The sequence below is a fragment of the Herpailurus yagouaroundi genome, unplaced genomic scaffold (assembly GCF_014898765.1).
Source record: "Herpailurus yagouaroundi ecotype Mexico unplaced genomic scaffold, PumYag 391, whole genome shotgun sequence".
NCBI lineage: Eukaryota > Metazoa > Chordata > Mammalia > Carnivora > Felidae > Herpailurus > Herpailurus yagouaroundi.
The window spans coordinates 643081-666893 of NW_024412608.1; the positions used below are offsets into that span (position 1 = coordinate 643081).

General features: G+C 40.1%; 1 protein-coding gene across 3 annotated transcripts in view; it reads left to right on the forward strand.

Annotated features, from left to right (window-relative positions):
- Positions 1-18: 18 nt before the first annotated feature.
- The window catches only part of FAM161A (FAM161 centrosomal protein A), a 26395-nt gene continuing 2600 nt past the window's right edge, over positions 19-23813 (forward strand). Inside the window, exons 1-6 of one of the 3 annotated variants that reach the window (XM_040463329.1) lie at positions 19-227; positions 11230-11468; positions 13491-14651; positions 15007-15174; positions 15933-16051; positions 17225-17325. In XM_040463329.1, the coding sequence (XP_040319263.1) occupies positions 42-227; positions 11230-11468; positions 13491-14651; positions 15007-15174; positions 15933-16023 (1845 nt within the window). In that variant the 5' untranslated portion in view covers positions 19-41 and the 3' untranslated portion in view covers positions 16024-16051; positions 17225-17325. Of the gene's footprint in view, positions 228-11229; positions 11469-13490; positions 14652-15006; positions 15175-15932; positions 16052-17224; positions 17326-23813 lie in introns of those variants that run through there. The other 2 variants (XM_040463327.1, XM_040463328.1) reach the window with 2 other exon arrangements.

A 23813-nucleotide genomic window follows, 5' to 3' on the forward strand; every position in this document is an offset into this window, starting at 1 on the left:
CTGCAGGCCCGCGCGGGCGCACAGGCCTCAGCGGGGAGGCGATGGCCGCCTCACACCGAGCGGCGAAGCTGGCGGTGTCCAGTCTCCAAACCCCGGTAAATCCCAGCACCGGAGCGCAGGTCGCCCAGTACGAACGCGAAGAACCTTTAGAGGCTCTGGGGGCGGAGGCCGTGGAGGAGGAGAAAGACGAAGAGGAGGAGAAGGAAGTGCGGCCGGCGCGGGCGCGGGTAATGCGGGGGCGGGAGGTGGCGGGGGCTGGGCGTCCGCCTGGTGCAGGTGGGGGTTGGTTGGCGTTCCGGCAAGGTGAAGGACAGGCTGGGAAACGCGGCGCCCTGTCCAGCTCCTCCCTACACAGTAAATCTGGCCCGCCCCCCTCTTTCTGCCCCCCCCCCCCCCCCACGGAAAATACTCTAAACCGAGGCGTTGAGAATTTTTTTAATTTTCACCGAAGAGGTTGTTGTAAAAATTTCTTGGAGAGCATTTACTTTATTTCTAGAGAGTACAAAGTACAGAAGTTTATTCCTTTTGCTCCAGCATCTGTTGGGCATAGTTATTTCTTTTTCTTTTCAACTTGGGGAAAACTGATGTCCTCAATAGCGGATAACCCATAAAACTCAGGTGAATCCGCTGTGCTGTCAGGTGTGTTTAATTGTCGCCTTAAAGTCTTGGTTATTAGTGCATTGTAACACTGCCCATGAGAGGCGGTGTTTAAAACCATTGAAGAGTTCAGTGGGCAGATCATATACAGATTAAAGTTAAGCATCTAGAGAAGCAAACTACCGAGGTTCTAGTTTCCTAAACAACTCCTCAGGGTGAGACAGGCTTTTCACTGACCAATTTTCAGCGTCTCATGTGTCCTGAACCTGCCCATCAGGTAGAGGGCCGAGTCTGCCATTTATTCTCTTCGCTTAAAAGACTGGAACATTGAATTTTAATTCTCATGTGCAGATATTAACTTCCTTACCCCCAGTTAATGATTCTTAGCACTATTTGTCTAAAGATTCTCAGATACAAAACATTATGGCCTATGACTAATGAAAATCACTGGATATTTTGGAATTCTAACCTTTTTACACTAAAACTGTTAATAAGAAAATCTGGGGGCGCCTGGGTGGCTCAGTCAGTTGGGCGGCTGACTTCGGCTCAGGTCATGATCTCGTGGTCCCTGGGTTTGAGCCCCGCGTCGGGCTCTGTGCTGACAGCTCAGAGCCTGAAGCCTGTTTCGGATTCTGTGTCTCCCTCTCTCTGACCCTCCCCGGTTCATGCTCTGTCTCTCTCTGTCTCAAAAATAAATAAACGTTAAAAAAAAAAATAAATAAATAAAATGTTTAAAAAAAAAAAAAAGAAAATCTGTAGCAACATCTTTTATGGTCAGTATTTCACCGACAGATAAACTACTTGAGGTGTAAAGTAAAGCAGATTAAGACCCTGAACAAGAACCAGCGTCAGAGTCCTGGGAACAGTTTCACTCATGATAAAGTTTCCCCACAACACAAATCTCAGCCAGCAAAGGGAGCAAAGTGATGGAGGGAAAAGATTTGAATAGAGGAAAAGGATTGGGAGTCGGATTAGGATCCATTCTCTGCCATTTGCTAAGTGATATTACGATGTAACTCTCTTTCTTGTATGTAAAAAAACTATAATATCTCTTTTGTCTCACCAGGATATTAGGAGAACCAAATGAGAAAATGTGTGTCATATCTAAAGAATGATTTATGTAAATTTGTATTAATAATAACAGCTGCCGGTGAGACTGTCATTTGAACAACTTGCCCAAAGATTAAATTCTCCTTTGGCTTGCTGTGGTATAGGAGTCAGACATTTCTGTAGTTGCAGGTATACTTCCTGTGCCCATATTGGGCTCTGAGGCCAGTTCTCTGAATCTAGCTTCAGTTGGAGATAGCACTTCATAGGCCCTGTTATGTGATTGATGATGACATGGGTAAAACAATATTCTTTAATTCACATTTAACCTTTTTCAAAAAATATCAAGCAGTTATTAAGTGCTAGTCACTGACTATTTAGTTGTGAATGAAACAGACATAGATCACATTGCCACAAATACAAAATAAATAGTCAAATGATTATAAGATGAGAAATACCAGCTAAGAAATGAACAGGCTTCTATGATTAAAAAAAGTAGTCGGGCACCTGCTTCTGCTTAAATGAGTTAACATTTAAGTTGATGCCTGGTAGATGAGAAAAAGCAACGATTTGAAGAGTAGGGGCAGAAAAAGCACTCATTCCAGGCAGAGGGAACAGTGTGTGCAGATGCCCTGAGACTGAAAGAGAGCTTTGTGTGATTAAGGATCTGAAAAGAGGGGCGCCTGGGTGGCGCAGTCGGTTAAGCGTCCGACTTCAGCCAGGTCACGATCTCGCGGTCCGTGAGTTCGAGCCCCGCGTCAGGCTCTGGGCTGATGGCTCCGAGCCTGGAGCCTGTTTCAGATTCTGTGTCTCCCTCTCTCTCTGCCCCTCCCCCGTTCATGCTCTGTCTCTCTCTGTCCCAAAAAAAAAAAAACGTTGAAAAAAAAAAATTAAAAAAAAAAAAAAAAGGATCTGAAAAGAGCGAGTGGGAGACGGGAGGGGAGCTGAGAGGAGAGGAGAGGCAAGGAGAGATGAGGTTGGAGAGGTTAGCTGGGCCTGATCATTCAGGGCCTTTTAGACCAAGATAAGTTTAGTGTTTATTGTTGGTACATCAGGATGTCCTATGAGACTTAAGAGATCTGGCATGTTTCTTTTTACGTTTTTAAAAGATGACTTGGTGGCTTTGTGGGGAATTATTGGAGACTTTGACAAAGCAGAAGTAAGGGATTGGTTAGGAGGCTGTTGTAGTGATTTAGGGGCCAAAGGTGGTAGCTTGGACCTAGGCCAGGGGACATGGCAAGAAGTGGACAGATTTCTCTAGAATGGATAGGATTTACTGTTAGATCGGATGTGAAAGCTAAGGAAGAGGAAGGAATCAAGAATGCTAATTCCCAGGTTTCTGGTTTGACCAGGTGTATAGAAAGGAATGCCATTATTTAATTGGGGATAACTGGAGAGGAATAGGTGTACAGGCTGGGTGGGAACTAGATTTCCTTGATTCTGAGATGCCTATGAAACTACCAAGTGGAAATGTGTAGGAAGCAGTTGGGCCTATGAAACCATCGTCCTGGGGTCTGCACTATAGATTTCTGTCTGGGAGTTTTCAGCATTTTAAAGACAATGGGAATGGATGAAGTCACTAAAGGAGAGAGTACAGAGAAAGAAAGGAAGGGGCCTAGTATAGAACTCTTAAGAACCTAGCATTTAAGGGGTATCTGGGTGGCTCAGTCAGTTCAGCATCCACTGGCTCAGGTCATGATATTATGGTTTGTGACTTCAAGCCCTGCATCAGGCTCTGTGCTGACAGCCTAGAGCCTGGAGCCTGTTTTGGATTCTAAGTCTCCCTCTCTCTCTGCCCCTCAGAGAGAGAGAGGGACAGAGTGCCACCAGGGGAGGGGCAAATGCACATTCCCTAAGGTGACACAGAGACTTTCAGTCCCTCCTCCCTTTGTTCTTTGGCACATACTCACTGTAAAGCCTGTGAAAATAAGCCCATGAAATGGAGAAAGGAAAAAGAACCATGAAGTGAAGTGAAGGTTTGGGACTCCGTTGTTGGGGAGGGTTCGTACATATTTTCGATAGGTTGTAAACCTACTGTTAACTAGACAGCTCAGCTTTTATTTGGTATTTCTGAAAATGAATCATCTCCCTTCTCTCAAGCCTACTAAAAAAAAAATATATATATATATATATATACATATTAAGGAGCACCTGGGTGGCTCAGTCGGTCAAGCACCTGACTCTTCATTTCAGCTCAGGTCATGATCTCAACGGTTCGCACTGACAGCGCAGAGCCTGTTTGGGATTCTCTCTCTCTCACTGTCTCACTGTCTCACCCTGCCCCTTCCCTGCTCATGCTCTCTCTCTCAAATAAATCAGACTTTGTATAAAAAAAATATATATATGTATATATATATATTTTTTAAACAAGGGTGCCTGGGTGGCTCAGTTGATTAAGCCTCCGACTCTCTTGATTTGGGTTCAGGTCATAATCTCACAGTTTGGTGAGTTCGAGCCCCTCATTGGGCTCTGCGCTGACAGCATAGAGCCTGCTTGGGATTCTCTCTCCCCCTCTCTCTCCCCCTCCCCCGACTCATGCTGTCTCTGCCTCTCTCAAAATAAATAAATAAACTTAAAAAAAAAAAAAAAGAACTTAGCATTTGATAGGTAGAGAAAAAGGGGGCAAAAGAGATTAAGGACCAGCTACAGTGGTCAGCAAGGTGTGCAAGTTTCCTATTCATGGGCTTTGGTGATGAGGGAAAGGGTTAAATGCTGCTAAGGGAAGGGAAATTTCATCCCTGAAACGGGAGCGAAGGAGAAAAAGGGCACAAAAGTGGGCAGTCTTGTAGGTGGGAAGATGAGTGAACTTCCCTCTGATGGTTTCTGTCCTCTCAAAGAAATAGAAGAGTTATCATGGGTAGTTGGGGGCTGGGTGTGAGAGTAGTAGAAGAGCAAGGGAAAGAAAGGTAAGCAGTATTGCTGGGGGAGGACAATTGCTGGAGTATTGCTCCCGGAGTATGTGTGGAGGTGCCAGGCACACCAAGTATCCATTAGAAATTGTCCAGTTTTACTTTAGTATTAGTATTCACAAAACCTTCATTTTATTTTTTTAAGTTACATTTTAATTATGGAAGTAATACATGAACACGTTCTCCTTTTAAAATTTCAGCTACAGGGGTACCAGGTTGGCTCATTCGGTGGAGCATCCAACTCTTGATCTCAGGTTGTGAGTTCGAGCCCCATGTTTGGTGTAGAGATTACTTAAAAATAAAATTTTTTTCAGGTTTATTTATTTATTTTGAGAGAGAGAGAGAGAGCAGATGCAAGCAGGGGAGGGGCAGAGAGAGAGTGAAGAGTGAGAGAATCCCAAGCAGGCTTCACATCGGCAGTGGCAGCAGGGAGCCCAATGTGGGGCTTGAACCCACGAACCACGAGATCTGGACCTGAGCTGAAACCAAAAGTTGGATGCTTAACTGACTGAACCACCCAGGTGCCCCAAAAATAATATCTTAAAAAATATGTCTATCAAATGCTACAAATAAGGTGTAGGCCCTTTTAACACCTCTCCCCCCAAAAAGAAAATCTGACTACCCCAACCCCCATTAGTAGCTACTGTTTTAAAACTGATGTATAGTTGGGGCACCTGGAGTGGCTCAGACAGGCGTCTGACTTCAGCTTAGGTCATGTTCTCACGGTTCATGGTTTGAGCCCTGGGTTGGGCTTTGTGCTGACAGCTCAGAACCTGGAGCCTGCTTTGGATTCTGTGTCTCCCTCTCTCTGGCCCTCCCTTGCTCATACTCTGTCTTCCTCTGTCAAAATAAATATTAAAAAAATTAAAAAATAAAACTGGACGTATAGTCTTTTGGGCTTCCTCCTATCTCCTATGTACATAATATTTTAATATATGGTCACATTTTTTAAAAAAATTTTTTAATGTTTATTTATTTTTGAGACAGAGACAGAGCATGCACGGGGGAGGGTCAAAGAGAGAGGGAGACATAGCATCCAAAACAGGCTCCAGGCTGTGAGCTGTTAGCACAGAGCCCGACGCGGGGCTCAAACTCACAGACCATGAGATCCTGACCTGAGCTGAAGTCGGAGGCTCAACCGACTGAGCCACCCAGGCGCCCCTATATGGTCATGTTTTATTTATACATATTGTTCTGCAGCTTGCTTTTTCTCTTACATTTACTGGGGGGTTTATCCATGTTAGCATATATAGATCTACCTTATCCCTTAGAAATCTTTTCAGTGCAAAAAAGTTTTTAAATAAAAATTCCGGAACTGCAGATGATACTAGATAGACTTATAGCACAAAAATAATTGACATTGCTAGTTACTAATGAAGTAACATGTGCTACAAGGAGTCATCATCTAAATAGGTCAAGCCAATCTAGGGAAGATTATCCTCTAATCTGGTGGCTGCTGCATGTACAGCATTCCATAGAAAGCTGAACAATTAAAGGGAAAGGGTACTATTTTAGGTTCTTGGAAAATAATGTCCTTGGCCTAGGTTATTTGATTTACTAAATATTTTCTATATACCAAATATTGTATGGAGATGATTAGAAGTTGCTTATTAACCATTCATCTGTTTTTGTCTTAAAATTTTTTTTAATGTTTATTTATTTTTGAGAGAGAGAGAGAGAGACAGAGTGTGAGCTGGGAAAGGGGTGGAGAGAGGAGACATAGATCCAAAGCAGGTTCCGGGCTCCAGGCTCCAGGCTCTGAGCTGTCAGCACAGAGCCCGATGAGGGGCTCAAACTCATGGACTGGGAGATCGTGGTCTGAGCCAAAGTCCGATGCTTAACCTACTGAACCACCCAGTCGCCCACCATTTGTCTGTTTTAGATAAAATGTTTTGAGATCAGTTTATCTGAAAAGTTTGAAGTATTAAGCTGAAATGGAGTGGATAGTATGCCAAAGTCAATGCCTAAGTATACTTTGTAGAGATTACTTTGTAGAGATTACGGTTCCATCTTGTTAGAAGCTAGTTAATCCTTCTATAATTTTTCAAACAGTTTTTCCAGGTCCAAATACATTTTATCCTTTTTGTGAAAATGATTCTTATAAGGCCTCCTTTTAAGGCACGTTCTAAAAGAATGAATGAAGAGCACACGGATGTTTTTGCCTAAAAATAGTTCTTTGGAATATTAATTGTAGTCTTTGGAAAATAAGCCCTTTCCTTAATGTGGATTAGAATATAGCTCTTTAGGGCAGCCAGCATTTCTTCAAATGATTCAGTCCTATGTGAGGGAATACCTGTCTTCCCTCTGTGTAAACTTAATTTTTTTTTTTTAGCTTATAATCATTCATCCAACAAATATTTCTTGAGTATCTGCCATTGGCCAAATACTTTTCTAGACATTGGGAACACAGCCACAAACAAAACAGATAAATCATTGCCTTTGTGATACTTATTTTTTGGTAGGGAGGCAAGGTATATGGTACTCAAATAAGTAACTTCATGTAGATGTCAGTTGGAAGTGAATATTTATGACAAAAATAAAGCAGAAAAGGGAGGCCGACAATGAGTGGGGGCAGGGGGGAGAGGTTGTAATTTCAAATAGGGTAGTCAGTGAAATCTTGTTAAGAAGATGACATTTCATTAACACCTGAAGGAGTGAGCAAGTGGGCTGTGCAAATACCTGAAGGAAGAGCATCCCAGGGAGAAGGAACACCAAGTGCAAAGGTCCTGAGGTGATTTTGCTGATTCTGTGAACATTGGAAAAACTGCAAACTGGAGTCAGTTACCGCTGCTAGAATGAACTACTGCTAGGGAGACTCAGCAGACAGAGAACTAACAGAAAGGGATAAAGTCCCTTCTTCCTCCAGCTTTGCAGTTTCCCTCTAGTCTTATTTATTTATTTATTTTTAGAGTCTACTGGGGAACAGCTGGCAAAGCAGAAACATTCTTTGTGGAGTCCCATCCCCAACATCACATAACAGGGTATAGAATTCTGGGTGGCATTGGAGCCAAGAAACAATAGTTTTAACACCTGGCACATCTATTTTATGTATCATAAAACTGATAGTGCCCATGTCACAGAAGTGCAGAACCTAGGCTTGGATGAGAATTCTGACACCATGCCTATTATCTTTCTCCCAAGGCATGATAAAACTGAAGTTATTTAACTTCCATACAACTGTTTCTTATTGAAGGATTATAGGGGGGCTGAAACCAGGTGACCAGTGAGTGGTTTAGGAGCCAGTAGTTAGATGAGAAGTGGGAACCATTTCCTGCTTACCCTAACCTCCATTTTCAGGCTTTGTCCCCAAAACTGCTTTATGCATTTTACTCCCCTCTTATCCTGCACTTTGCTCCCCACCATGTCACCTACCCCTGCTGCTTTGGCTAATATCATTTAGCCTCATCTGGAATACCCCTTTCCTTTTTCCCCCTTCACTGTCTTTGACCCTCTGGATTCTTCCATTCTTTGACTCATCTCAAATATCACCTCTTCCAGGAAGCCTTGCTTTATCTTCCAAACTCAAACCAAACTAAAGCTCCTTTTATTTGAATACCCTTATCACTTGCTCTTTGTGTCACTTTCTCCTTTATATCAGTCCTCCTCTCCCTGCTTATTTAAATGTTGGTGTTTGCCAACATTTCCATCCTCAGGTTCTTGTCTCTCATCGCTCTGCAACCATATCCACATCCAAGGCTGTACCTGTCACTTCTGTGTGCATTGTGGTTTCCTGGACATCTGGCTGCCCTACTCTCCCCTCAAACTTAGTGTGTCTAAGACAGAGATTAGTTCCCTTTCCCTAAAACACTGTCTGCCGCGGTATTCCCTGTGTTGATGAATGACAGCACCGTCATGTACCTAGACAGCACTCCACAGAGAAAGCTTTTTACTTTATTGCCCACAATCCAGGCCATTATCAAGCCTCCTTTCTTTTGTCCCTGGTGCTGCTCCCTTCATTTTGCCCTTAATATCTCTAACTCAGACCATTGCAATAGCCCATTAACTGCTGCCAACCTAGCTTTCTTTCACTCCCTCCTACTACTTGCTGCGAAGACTCCTGATCATCATGGTGTTACTCCTCTGCTCACATCCTTCAAGGCTCCTCTTGGCTATGGCCTGGCAACCTGGACTCTTGGTTGGGGCTTTCAACTTGCCTTTTTCACTTTGTTTCCCACCCTCCCTTGGGCTCCATATACCCAATTTCCCACCCCTGCTCAGACTCCCTCTCTGAACACATAATGCCTTTTCCTTCCTCTTGTGGCTAAAAAACCTCTCCTGTCCTTGGGAGGACTTTGGTGTGCCTTTGGAGCCTAACAGATTTGGGATTGAATACCAGCTCTGCTACTTCCTAGCTGTGTGACTGCAGGCAGGTCACCTAACTCCTCTGAGCCTTGGTTTCCTTGAGATCATACTACCTGCTAGTTGCATTGCCACAGGGTATAATAATATACAATGAATGTTCTAGCACTGTGCCTCAGATTTCTTTGTCTTTCACTGCTTCCTTGGTCTCTGGCACACTTTGTCCTCATCCAACTTTATGTCTCCAGTCTGGCTCACCTCTGCAAATTCTGCCTCTTCTTTCCCCCTAGTCAGAATTAGGCATTCTTTCTGTGAGCTTTCATGGTGTCTTATAGAGTGACATACATGGTGACTCTTCTGTCTCCCTGTTCAACTGAACAGGAGTCAAGAGTTCTGTCTGTCTCATTCAGTCTGCTATTGATTTGTGTACATGTCCTCTGGTAAACTAGCCAGAAGCTTCTCTAAGGTAGAGTTTTTATCTGATTTGTATCTTTAGCAGCCAGCTGAATGCTGGTTGTCCTCAAAAAGTTAATGAATGAGGAAATTAACAAAGTTCTCATCCCCACAGCTAAGTAATGGTGAGGAGCACATACAGAAACAGCAGAAGATATCAGAAAACTCTCTTACTTGAGTTGTAGGGCATATATAAAGCAATTCTCTGAGTCATAAATTCGTTGGTAATGAATTTCTGCTTACCAATTCTTTCAAAGAAAACTTGTTTTCCTTCATTTGTTTTAGGTTACCCCAAGTGGTACAGCACTGGCCTCTTGTACACTGTTTTTAGTCCATTAAAAAAAAGCCCATACCTATAACTATTTGTAGACAGCTGATTTTATGAATTTTTCTGTTGGGAGAAGCTACTCGCTTTTCTAGAATCTTATCAGATTTGATCTATAGTTTTCTATGGCAAACCTGCTTTTTTCACTTTCAGTCTATTTCATGCTCTGGGTTAAATTTAAAACCATGATCGGCAGTCTTTTATGCATAGCATCATAAATAATTTAACCTGTATCTCAACTGAGAAATATTAAAATTATTTTCTTTACAGAGAAAATGGGGTTTTGCCTTTTTAGTTGTTGAAGTTAAAGAACTTTGGAAGGTGTGTGAAAAGAGTGAGAGAGGAAGACCAGTCAGACCCTTCTAGGCATGACCTGTATATAGCATAGCTGTGCTATGTGTAGTTATGATACTATACTGCTCTTGTTCTCTTGTCACTCTGACAGTCCCTGTCACCCATGGGAGCTATTGTTTTTGTTGCCCACAGAAGTTGCTGTTCTGATGGTCTCTCCTACCCGCCCCCCACTTCCTGTTTTGTCCTGAGGCATATAGGTGTCCTTCTCTCTGGCTCCTTAGTGAACCAATGAGAAGTTCCCTCCATTCCCCTGTCCTCATTCTCTCATTTCCCTGACTTTTCCCTTTCCCTATCTTTTCTCCAAAGGCACACCCTCAGGGCCAACACTGTAGGAGCCCAGCTAGGGAAGGGTTTGGGGCTGTTTTGGCTGGTTTGCAGCAGGAAGAACTGATTTTCTTCATCTCATTTAGTTGGTTAAGCATCAGACTCTTGATTTGGGCTCAGGTCATGAGAAGTAGGAACGAACCATTTCCTGCTTACCCTAACCTCTCTTTCCAGGCTTCTGATCCTGTGAGATCGAGCCCCACATCAGTTCCGTGTTGAGCGTGGAGCCTGCTTAGGATGCTCTCTCTTTCTCCCTCTGCCCCTCTCCCCTGCTCACATGCTCTCTCTCTTTCTAAAAAAACAAAAATAAATAAAGGACTTTCCTTGAGAAAAAAAAAAAGTATAATTCAGAAGGAGGTTGTTTATAAAGGATGGTTTGGTTCTATTCTATTATCGTATATGAGTTAGTACATGACCTGGGAATCTAACCATCATTTATAAAATGAATTAAATAGCATTTATTTTCTGGCAATTTGATATCTATCTATCTCATTCTTTTTTTTTTTTTTTTAATGATTATTTATTTTGAGAGAGAGAGTGCGTGTGAATGAGCAGGGGAGGGGCAGAGAGAGAGGGAGAGAGAGAATCCCAAGCAGGCTCCACGCTGTCAGCATAGAGCCTGACTCAGGACCAGATCCCACGACTCTGAGATTATGAGCTGAGCTGAGATCAAGGGTCAGATGCTTAATTGACTTAGCCACCCAGGTGCCCCTCTTTCTCATTCTTAATAAAATGTCATTAGGGGAAAATGTACATAGCCCACAAGTAACTTAGAATCCATTATATGTTTGTAGCCCACAAGTAACATATAACCTAATTAAGTGTACACTTTAAGAAGCAACATTGGGAATTGGTGTCATTTTAATTTGTCTTTCAATTCGAAATACCATGTAACAGGTTTTTTTTTTTCCTTCCTACCAGACTAATATTAACACTAACATTTCCGAGGTGGATGGACAAACACATATAAGTGGTGAGGACTTTGTGGACTTCTCTGATGTTTACCACTCTAATGAAGACTATTTTAGGAAACTAGAAGAGCTGAAAGCTGCCCACTTGGAAACTATGGCAAAATTAGAGAAAATGTACCAGAATAAATTAAATTTAAAGGAAGTTCAGCCAGTGATCATCAGGGAAGAAGCTTCTAGTGTCTCTTCCAGGTAAGTTTGTACATGTATTATTTGTGGGCTGTAAAATGTATACTTAAAAGTGCAGAACAAAACTATCTCAGAATATCTTCTCTCTACTGTCCCTTTGTACTTTTAATGATATACAGAGGTTGGATTTTATTCAAAATGTGTAATGGCTTATCCACCAATGGCTTCTTGTTTTGAGAGTCATTTGGTGGTCATTTAGTCTTTTCTCTCTGACCTGCCACTCACAGAACTGTAGCTATGTATCAAAATATTTAGCCTGGCCATTTTTAAATGATAAAAATTAAAATTTAATTTTAAAAGCCGTTTACAGTATGTGGATTAACATGAGATCATTAAAAATACAAAGTACGACTCTGCTCTCTCTCTCTTTATCCCCCTCCCCTTAATATCTCAAGAGTATACTTTTCACTTTAATAAACTTTCCAGCTTCTGGTACTTAAAAAAAGTTATATATGTATGTATATATATGTATATACATATATATATACACACACATGTATGTATATATATATATATACATATATACACACATATATGTATATATATATATACACACACATATATATGTATATATATATTTATAATATGTATGTGTATATCTGTGTGTGTGTGTGTAAATATAAAGTACAAAGTGTTCAGATCTAAGATATAAATCTTGTTCAGGTTTTCAAAATAGTCTGTAATTCCTGGACCCATTTCTACCGTAAACTCTCTTGTTTTGAAACTTGAGGCAAGTCTCTTAACTCATCTAGTTGGTCAGTGCTAATTGTGCATCTCCCGTGTGCCAGGCGTTGCCTGGCCCCTGAGGAGCCAAAATCGAGATGCCCTCGAGGAGCTCAAAGAACTAGCTGAGAACCAAAAATTACAATACAACATGATGTAACAGTGTTACAGAGACAGAAGAAGAAACAATTGATTATGTTATGGTGTTGGTAGAGGGATGCAGGCAGGAATTTTCTACAGAACTGTCATATCTAAGTTCAGTCTTAAAGGAGGCATAGCTGTAGCAGATGCGGGAAGCCAGGAGTAGGCTTCTAGGCAACAGAAACCATGTGTGCAGAGGCGTGGCAGCATGAGAAATCACGGTGTGTGTGAAGAACTTCATGTGATTGGATATAACTTAAGATTAGAAACCGGAGGGGCACCTGGGTGGCTCAGTTGGTTGTGTCCAACTTCAGCTCAGGTCATGATCTCACGGTTTCTGAGTTCGAGTCCTGCATCGGGCTCTGTACTGACAGCTCAGAGCCTGGAGCCTCCTTCAGATTTTGTGTGTCCCTCTTTCTCTGCCCCTCCCCTGCTTGTACTCTGTCTCTCGCTCTGGAAAATAAAATAAACATTAAGAAAAAAATGTTTGGAAACTGGAAGTAGAGAGAAGCAAGAGGTGAAACGGAAAAGCAGACAGCGGCTAGCCTTGAAGGGCTTTATAATCTAGACTTGACTTTGTTACAATGACAAATCATAGAAAAGTTTCAAGAAGCGGAGTGACATAATTATATGTATGTTTTAAGATGGTGACTCTGGAAAACGTGTAGAGAATGGAATAAAGTTTACACCCAAGGAGCCTCTGCTGTCTCAGCTTCCCCTGTAATGTGAGGGAGTTGAATTTTAGATAATTTATAGGCATCTCTTAACTCTATTCTAAATAAAAGTGATAATTAGAAGCCTTATCTATAGGCTCTTATCTTCTAACTGATTATGCCTTGATCTTAGAAAATATATAGTGCACAGGATGCCTGACTGGCTCAGTCGGTTAAGCGTCTGACTTCAGCTCAGGTCATGATCTTGCAGTTCACAAGTTCGAGCCCTGCGTCTGGCTCTGTGCCGACAGCTCAGAGCCTGGAGCCTGCTTTGGATTCCGTGTCTCCCTCTCTCTCGGCCTCTCTCCCACTCATATTCTCTCTCTCAAAATTAAACATTTAAAAAAATTTGTTTTAAATTAAAAGAAAAAACAAAATATCTAGTTCTTAATTTGTATATTTGGTCACATGCAACTGAGAGCATAATCTAATTATTCTTCTCATTTAGGTCTGAATCAGAAAAGAACTCCTATCACCGTATCTCATTAATGACATCCTTTTCAGACCCTGATTTAGGGCAATGTTCCTCCTTGATTATGTCTTCCTCTGAAGATGAGTTGCCCAACTTAGAAAAAGAGTGTCCTGAGAAAAAGAGAGTGATGAGCTATGCTAAAGAACTGATCAACAACATGTGGACAAACTTCTCTGTTGAAGATTATATTCAGTGTGGACATGCTGACTTCCCAGTTGAAAAAACAAAGAAGAAACCAAGAGAATGGGTACCAAAGGTTACAGTACCTGAACCTTTTCAGATGATGATTAGGGAACAGAGGAAAAAAGAAGCAAACATGAAATCTAAGCCAGATATTGAAATGGTACACCAACTGCTCAAAAAACAAGAGGAGGAATCAGAGTGTAAGAAAAAATTCCGAGCCAATCCAGTTCCTGCATTTGTCTTTTTCCCCCTTTATCATGACATAGTCAAGCAAAATGAAGAACGCAGGAGATATATGAAGGAGAAAAACAAAGAAGCTCTTTTGGCCTCACAAAAGCCATTTAAGTTTATCGCAAGGGAGGAACAGAAGCAAGCAATCCGGGATAAGCAGATGAGAGACTTGTTTAAGTCTAAAAAGAAAACAAATCGATTTAAGGCCAGACCTATACCTCGGTCTACTTATGGTTCGGTTACCAATGGAAAGTTAGAAGAAGAGCCGTATAGAAACATTAGGATGCAACTGAGAGCCCAAGAGCTTTTACAGAATTCATCCCCTCTGCCTCGCAGATCAGGTCACAGAAGTTGTGCTGCAAGGAAGCTCAAGGGTCCTGAACAGGCTGAAAAGTTGAAGTATAAACACAACTTTAGGTGGCAAACTGCTGATTTTGAAGACCTTCCCGAGAGATATCAGAAACACCTCTCAAAACAGAAGTTTTCAAAATTCCTAACTGTCCGTAAACCATCTGATCTTCACTCAGCCTCCAATTCATCCACTCAGAGAGAGAAAATTTTGGCAGACGTTGCAGCAGATGAAGAACATTTAAAAGAAACACGGGCTTATCTGTCTCCAAGGCACAAGTCACCAGCAAGAAGTGCAAGTGCAAAGCCTGTGCCTTGTAACTGCAACCCTCCAATGCCCACAGTGTCTTCCAGAGGAAGAGAACAAGCCACAAGGTAAATAACTAGGATATCGTACCAGCTGACTCGCGGTTGCTAAAATCGTGTTTGCAGCTCTGTTGATTTTATGTTGGTGAATTTGAAAATGTGAAAAAATTATATTTGGTGATATATTTTACCGTATAATATAGAGTATTTTGCCAGAGGGTGTTCTGCTAAGAAATGAATGTATTTTGTATTTTATGAATCTTTGGGGATAGAAAAGGTTAGCCTGTTGATTTCTAGTTTTGCAAGTCAGAGCCTTCACAAAAGGTTGCCTTTTTTCAACCTTTGAATTTTCCCGTGTTAAATTTTTGCTAAACAGCATTCTCACTGGCTTAAAGTGAATTAAGCCTTAGTTTGTTGCCCTCAGGAGATCACTTGAGGAAAAGAAAATGTTGGAAGAAGAAAGAAGTCGGATCCTAACTAAGCAGAAGCAAAGGATGAAAGAATTGCAGAAACTCCTGATGACCCGGGCTAAGGCTTATGACTCACATCAAAGTTTAGCTCAAATGTCTAAATCCAGAGTCATGTCTCTCAGGTATCATAAAAGAATCCTGAACCTCCAGATCACTGGTTTTCAAACTTTCTTTCAGTGGATACGATATATGAACAGATTGATTAGTATTTTAGTTTCCAGATTAAGTTGCCATAGGTTACTTAAATTCAACGTACACACATTCTCATTCACACTCACCTCATGGTGAGAACCACCATATGTACTCACCTCATGGTAAGGACCATAAAGCCATATTGATGAATTGAAACATTTCATATTGATTGTGGCCATAGTTCATAGATACTAACATAATTTTATGTTAGTATCTAATCTTTTTTTATACTTTTTTTTATACTTTATACTTTTTTTTTTTTTTAAGTAGGTTCCATGTCCATTGTTGAGCTTGAACATGATACAACCCTGAGATCAAGGGTCGTATGCTCTACTGATTGAGGTAGCCAGGTGCTCCTTCTTTATACTATTTTTGATTGCACAGTACAATATTGAGAAAAATCTTTTTTTTAAGTTTTTAATTTTAATTTCAGTAACCATAGAAAAATTTTGATTCACACAAAGCTCTTTTTTAATAGCTTACCATGTAATCTAAGAATATTCTTCAATAAATAAATATGTCACAGAGCTTTGTTCTGAGGTCTGCGTGAAATCTAATATCACAAATTAACACACTGATGTTAAATAACATCAGTTATGTGTGTCAGTTAACACATGTGTATAAATGTTTAGTGGTGTGTATTGCATTCCGTTGCAGTTTGAATATAAATAAATAAAAATATTTGCAGTACCCCTTCACGAACACTGGAATTCTGCAGCACAAAGTTTGAAAACCAGTGTTCCAGAGGAACATTTTTATGTAAAAATGTTCATGTTTAAGTAGGAAAATATCTCCCCCCTAAGCTGGGTAAGTAATATGATTAATTAATTTTTAATCTGATTTATAAGTACCCCCCAAATTATATTTGCTTTTATTTTTTATATTTTATTTATTTTATGATTTTATTTTAGAGAGAGAGTGCAGGAGTGGGGAAGAGAGGCAGAGAGAAAGAATTCTAAGCAGGCTTCAGATTCAGCGCAGAGCCCAATGCAGGACTCGATCCCACAACCCTGGGATCATGACTTGAGCTTAAATCAAGAGTCAGACACTCAACTGACTACGCCATACAGGCACCCCTGTATTTGCTTTTAATTATGAGTATTCCTTTTTAATTGTAAATTTTTATTTATAATAATAATTATATTCTTTTATAATGTATATTATGTTTATATCCCTTATAATATATATCAGTGTAATTCAGTGATAGAGGGAGCTTAATTTGATGAACTTGAGCAATAATTTTTAGAAATACACTGTTCACCCTAAGAAAGTAAACTGGATTTTTCATAATACCAATCTTGTGTATAATTAAGCATAATTAGCATTTTATAGTACAATTATTTTCTCTAATCCATGAAATCTTATTATCTTGGTAAAGTTAGTATATTTTACATAGAGGAAATAGCATAATTTAGTTCATTATAGGATCTTACCCAAGTAGTAAGTACATTTATTGTGGATTTATGTATGTTGCTTCCTTTTTTCTATATGTTCTATTCCCATAGTCCCCATTTCTCCCCTGACCTGCTCCCATTTAATTCACTCTGCCACCGATTTATAGATCTCACTTATGAGGAAAAAGAAGGAGCAAGGTCTTGTTTTTCAGAAGAAATTCCTTAAAGAAAAGATATCTAATTTGAACTAAATTTTCTTGTTTTTTTTTCACTTACAAATGAGATAAGAGGGTGTTCATTCATCTCTTCAGGCCAGTTTGAAGCATTTTAATACATAATTTTTTAAAAATCTTGAAGATTTCAGAAACATCAGAGTATCCAGATTGTTCCCAGTATGTAAAGGTGTGTTCTCACAACCTAGGATTTTTATTCTGCAGTCCATAAAAATTTACCAGTCTAGGAAAGGAATTGTGGTAAACTGTAAGCTGTGCTCATAATTTAACTTCTGATCTGTCGTCTAAGCTAAATGTTATATGTGCAAGTTATTATTTCTTTTTAAAATGCTGTTCCTTTTATTTGATTTTAGAAAGAGTGAAAAGGAAAGGATGAGAGAATACCAACGAGAGCTAGAAGAGAGAGAAGAAAAATTAAAAAACAGGCCGCTACTATTTGAAAGAGTTGCTCAGGTTGTGTTTGTTGGAATTTAAGAGCTACTGTCAGCCTTTTTTTTTTTTAATTTAGCATCTCTAGCTCCTAATTTACAGTCCATTTTTTTTATATGTTGTATACAATTTATTGAGACATATTGTTTCTGTGACAGCTTCATCAAATCAGTCAAGTAAGTTTTTGCTCAAATCTGAGCATTGAATCTTGTTGATAAGACATGTCAGCTTGATAACATGCTGCTAATCCAGTCGTATTCAAAATGTTTCACAGCCTGTTTTTCATGGCTGGTCTTTTCTTTTTAATACCAACTTAGCCGGATATTAAGGTGAGCCTTCATGATACCGATTTGTAAGTCTTTGAAGAATTAAAAAATGAAACAAAATGCTAATGGAATCAGATTTATTTCTGCCAGTTTCTTTTCCAGTTTCATTGAGATATAATTGACTTAGAGCACTGTATAAATTTAAGGTGTACAACGTAGTGAGTTGGTATACATATATTGCAAAATGATTACCACCACAAGTTCAGTTAATAACAATCACTTCATGTAGTCACCAAACTTTTAGGATTTACTAGATCTAAACTTTTAGGGGTTACTCTCTCGGCAGCTTTTTAAAAAATATATATATTTTTAAAGTTTATTTATTTTTGAGAGAGAGTGAGAGAGTGTGTGTGAACAGAGGAGAGGGTGAGAGAGAGGGGGGGACAGAGGATCCGAAGTGGGCACTGTGATGACAGCAGAGAGCCTGATGCAGGGCTTGAACTCACAAACTGCGAAATCCTGACCTGAGGTGAAGTTGGAAGCCTAACAGACTGAACCACCCAGGTGCCCCTCTTAGCATCTTATACCTTAGCATATATACCATACAGTGGTATTAACAGAGTCATCATGTTGTACATTACATTCCCAGTACTTATTTATCTTGAAACTAGAGGTTTATACCTTTGACCACTTTCATCCAACTCCCTTGGTAACCACAAATCTGATCTGTTTTTCTATGAGTTTCTTCTGTTTTTGCTTTTAGATTCCACATATAGTGAGATCATACACAATTTGTCTTCCTCTGATTTATTTCATTTAGCATAAAGTCCTCAAAGTCCATCTATATAGTTGCATATGGCAGGATTTCCCTTTTTGTGGCTGAATAGTATTCCACTGCATATATACCACATTTTCTTTATCCATTAATCTTTTGATGGACACTTATTTTGTTTCCATATCTTGGCTATTGTAAATAGTAATGCATTGAATGTGAGGGCACAGATAATCTCTTTAACATGGTGATTTTTTTTTCCTTCAAATAAATGCCAAGAAGTTGGACATTGCTGGATTCTATCATATTTCTATTTCTATCTTGTTTATTTTAATGTTTATTTATGTATTTTTGAGAGAGTGAGAGAGAGCAGGGGAGGGGCAGAGAGAGGGAGACAGAGAATCCCAAGCAAGCTCTGCATGGTCAGTGCAGAGTCTGACATGGGGCTCGAACCCACAAACTACAAGGTCATGATCTGAGCTGAAGTCAAGAGTCGGACATTCAGCGAACTGAGCCACCCAGGTGCCCCTCATATTTCTATTTTTAATTTTTTCAGGAACCTCTGTACTGTTTTCCATTTACAGTCCTACCAACAGTACACAAGGGTTCCCTTTTCTCTACCTCCTCACTAGCATTTGTTATCTCTCGTCTTTTTGATACAGCCATTGTGACAGGTGTGAGGTAGTATCTCATTGTGGTTTTGATTAGTATTTCTCTGATGACTAGTGATGTTGAGCATCTTTTCATATATCTGTTGGCCATTTGAATATCTTCTTTGGAACAATATTCGGATCATTTGCCCATTTTAAATTGGATTATTTGTTTTTTTGCTGTTGACTTGTATGAGTTCTTTATATGTTTTGAATGTTAACCCCTTATCAGATAAATGATATGCAGATATTTTCTCCATTCAGTACATTGCCTTTTCATTTTGTTGATTTTTTTTTTAAGTGAGTCTGTAATTTTCATTCTTACCTACAATTACTGAAAGCACTTCCTTTTCACTGGAAAAATAATTAGATCGTATGGACAATGAACCCTGATTTTACTAAATTTGTACTCGGTTTTATAATCTCCCCCTAAAAAATATTTGTCAATTTCACATCCCTCTCAAAAGGGAGGTGTTCGGGGCGCCTGGGTGGCGCAGTCGGTTAAGCGTCCGACTTCAGCCACGTCACGATCTCACGGTCCGTGAGTTCGAGCCCCGCGTCGGGCTCTGGGCTGATGGCTCAGAGCCTGGAGCCTGTTTCCGATTCTGTGTCTCCCTCTCTCTCTGCCCCTCGCCCGTTCATGCTCTGTCTCTCTCTGTCCCCAAAATAAATAAACGTTGAAAAAAAAATTAAAAAAAAAAAAAGGGAGGTGTTCTAATGGGTGACATAGCTTAACAATAGACAGAATCACTGGAAGTTATAGGTGTTGTGAATTTCAACCTGTTACATTTGGAGCTTCCTGTTAGCATTATAGGACTCTTCTTCTCAGTGACTCACTGAGGACAGAGACATGTATTGTAACTGAATTTACACATTACAGCCTCTCAAAGTTATGGGAACCCTTTACTTACAGATTTGTATATAATTTTATGTAATGCTTTTCATTTTAAGCGGTGGGTTTCTTTTTTTAAAATCTCAGTTTCAACTTGGAAAAATCATCATAAGCTGTTCTATTTAGCATAAAGTGATTGACTTTTAGCTCCTAAAATAGTTATTTCCAGCTCCCAGCTGCAGGCTTTTATGTCTGTCTGGTGGCTCTGTCTACAGAGATTTCCCACAGGTATCTTACATTCATCTTGCCTGAAACTAGATCTTCCTCTTTGATTTCCTATTTTTATTGGACCATAGTTTTGGTGATTGGGAACCACTTTGCCTCCCTCTTTCAGTTGCTTCTGAGAGACCTGGAAAGTTTTCTTCCTAAATAATATTTGGACCTGCCTTTCTCCATTCCCGATGGTGAAATGCTAGGTGAAATCTCTGTTGTCTCCTGTGTGAGTTATTGTAATGGTTTGACTCATTTTCCTGCCTTGCTCTTTGCAAAGCCACCCATTATATCTTCACTTTACTATTCCCGTTCCCTTGCCAAATCTTAACCCTGAATATGTAGTAAATAATCTCTGATAACGATGATGATCATCCATTTTCACTGATTCCACTTGTTCTCATTTTCAGTGAATGGTATCAAGAGATCTTGGGGCACCTGGTGGTTCAGTGGGTTAAGTGGCTAACTCTTTCTTGGTTTTGGCTCAGGTCATGTTCTCTTGGTTTGTGAGTTTGAGCCCTGCATCAGGCTCTGCACTTAAGTGTGGAGGCTGCTTGGGATTCTCTCTTCCCTCTCTCTCTGACCTTCCCCTGCTTGTGCCCTCTCCCCCTCTCAAAATAAACTTTAAAAAAGTAAAAAAAAAAAAAAAAGAAAGAAAGAAATCTTGTCACTGACTTCTTCAAACAATATTACAAAGTGGGTATTCCTTTTTTGAAAGTTTATTTATTTTTGAGAGAGAGAGATGCAAGCAGGGGAGGGGCAGAGAGAGAGAGAGGGAGACCCAAGATCCAAAGCAGGCTCCACGCTGTCAGCACAGAACCTGATGCGGGGCTCGAACTCACAAACTGTGAGATCATGGCCTGAGCCAGTCAGAGGCTTTGGCCTCCCAAAGTGGCTATTCCTATATTACAGAGGAAAAAGCTGAAGTTCAAAGAATGTAAGTAGTAAGATTCATAGTTAGTAATGGAACTAGGGTTGGACCCAAGTCAATCCTTCCAAGCACTTAACACTAAGCTGTCCTGCTTTCTCCCAGAAGATAACCCCATGAATCTTAGCATGTATAGATCCTCTACTTTCTGATCCCTGTTAACCTCTAAAGAGGTTAGCTAGTTTCTTTCAGAAACTTTTCTTTCAGATCATACCAGACTACTAGTTTCAAACTTGAAATCTTTGTTGATGCTGTTTCTGAACACTCTTAGAGCTTCTTCCTATTTTTCTCCTGATCTTTCAAGTCTTCCTATAAAATCACTTCTTGAATTGTTTCCCAGGTTGGATTGAGTACCCTTTCCTCTGGTTTTTTTTTTTTTATTACCCTCAGCATACCTCTGTCTTTGCTCCTGCTACATTGTGTGGGAAATTATCTGTTTCAGGATCTCTCTTCCCTTCTAGCTAGTTACTTTTGAAGGTTGTGGTCAAATCTTTGTATTTCCAGCAGCCAGCACCTAGGAGAACATCTGGCACAGAGATGTTAAGCATTTGTTGAACCAAAACTGAACTGTCATGATCAAATTAGCCAGATACTCATGGGGGGGGGGGCGGCTATTAGCCCAGGCTGCGAGCACTGCCCTGACCTATTAGTGATGAGTCTCAGCGTGAGTAAGCCGTTTTGCCATGCTTTGAATTCCCAGTTTCTAAGCACAGAGAAAATGAGGCAAAGTAAGTAGTCATGTGAAATTAAACCCATGAAGAAGTTTTAAATGTTGAAAACATAGGTCAGTTTCATAGCTGATGCTACTTCTGCCGCTTCTGGCCCTAACATGCTGTTCCCTTTGTCCAAAACACTTTCCTGTGTCCATACCCACTACCTTCCATGAGGACTTGTTACAAAATAAGTATTCAGTAATTAAATGACATAATTGATATAAATGAAACTTATGGTTATGAAAAATAAGTACTTTCCCCCCTTCAAATGAGGGCACTGATTTGTAGACAAACTCATCATTGCATGTTATTTTGGTTTCCTGTAGAAGAAACACTAGTTTTCTTTTGCAGTATTTGGTAGTAAAATAAAATAATCATGGTTATTTTAATTGCTCCTTTTATTTCATTGTCTATAATTCTTTTGCATGGTGAAATGCAAGGAAGAAATGTTTATTTCAAAATTTATTTTTTTATTTTTTTTAATGTTTTTATTTATTTTTGAGACAGAGACAGAGCATGAGCAGGGGGAGGGGCAGAGAGAGAGGGAGACACAGAATCTGAAGCAGACTCCAGGCTCCGAGCTGTCGGTGCAGAGCCCGACATGCGGCTCGAACTCGTAGACTATGAGATCATGACCAAGCTGAAGTCAGACGCTCAATGTACTGAGCCACCCAGGCGCCCCAGAAATGTTTGTTTCAATTAAGAATAATTATACACTAGGGGTGCCTGGGTGGCTCAGTCGGTTAATTGACTCTTGGTTTCAGCTCAGGTCATGATCTTGTGGTTCATGAGTTGGAGCCCCACGTTGGGCTGTACGCTGGCGGTGTGGACCCTGCTTGGGATTCTTTCTCTTTCCCTCTCTCTGCTTCTCCCCTGTTCTCTCTCTCTCCCCGTCTCTCAAAATAAGTAAATAAACTTAAAAAATTTTTTAAAGAATAATTATACACTATTCACCATGATATAAAATATTAAAAGGTAATTAATTCTATATATAGAGTGACTGGCAGTGACTCACCATTGCTTTGGTTTTGTTAACATAAATTAGTACAATTTTTTTCTCGCAGCCTGTTTTGCTGTGACTTTTGCTGCTAATTAACAGCTGTTATTTCATAAATTCACTCACAACTTTATGCATTATCCCCTTATTAGGGCTAATTGTGGTCTTGCTGCTGTTGAGTTATTCTCTAGCAGAGTAAGCCTATGATCCAATACAGAACAAACCGCGTTGTCCTGTTTCTTGGAAATCACAGGGTTTATTAACTGAGTAGATGTTAAATTAAATTCTAAGCCAAATTCAAATGAAGACTTATGAGTACTAACTTTGGTATCATTTTAATATCTCTTATATTTAATTTGTTTAGATCAGCATACACTGTTCTTAATGCATTTAAAGTTAGGTCTGGGGTTTCCTTATTCTGCTTTACATTCTTGGGGGCATAGTTCTTATCTTCTCACTTTGCCATGACTTTCAGTTCCTCGAGGCTTGTCTGTTGATATTCATAGCCTCTGAATGCATTTTTATTTACTTTTCCAAAAATTGTTGCTAATCATAGTGGGTGGATTTAGTAGTGCTTTTTCAGTTTTTCAGAGCATCAGGAAATCACTGGTGGTAGTTTATCCATTGTAATCGGTCTTTGCTATTTTGGTTTCTCCTACGGAACACTAGACGCCATGTTCCCTCATTATGCTGGAGTCCGTAGATTAGGCAAATCAATAGTGACACCTGCATTGCTGAAGTCAGGTTTAAGCCACCTTCAAACTCCAGGATGACCACTATTACTTAGAGAAACCAGCATGGTGGAGTGGAACAGACCTAGGAACTGGTCAAGAGACTTGGTTCTATCACTCATTATCCTTGTGACCTTAAGCACAAGGGAGTGGGGGTGGAGGGAGTGTCTTAATTTGTTTGTTATATTTGGGGGTAAGACTGGGTACTCCCCCACACTCTTTCCAATATGGGATGCCACTGGGGCACTGGAACTAGTGTATTCCTAGTCACCTTGCTTTAGTTGGAGGTCCAGATGGCAATCTTTTCCTTTTCTTTTCTTTTCTTTTCTTTTCTTTTCTTTTCTTTTCTTTTCT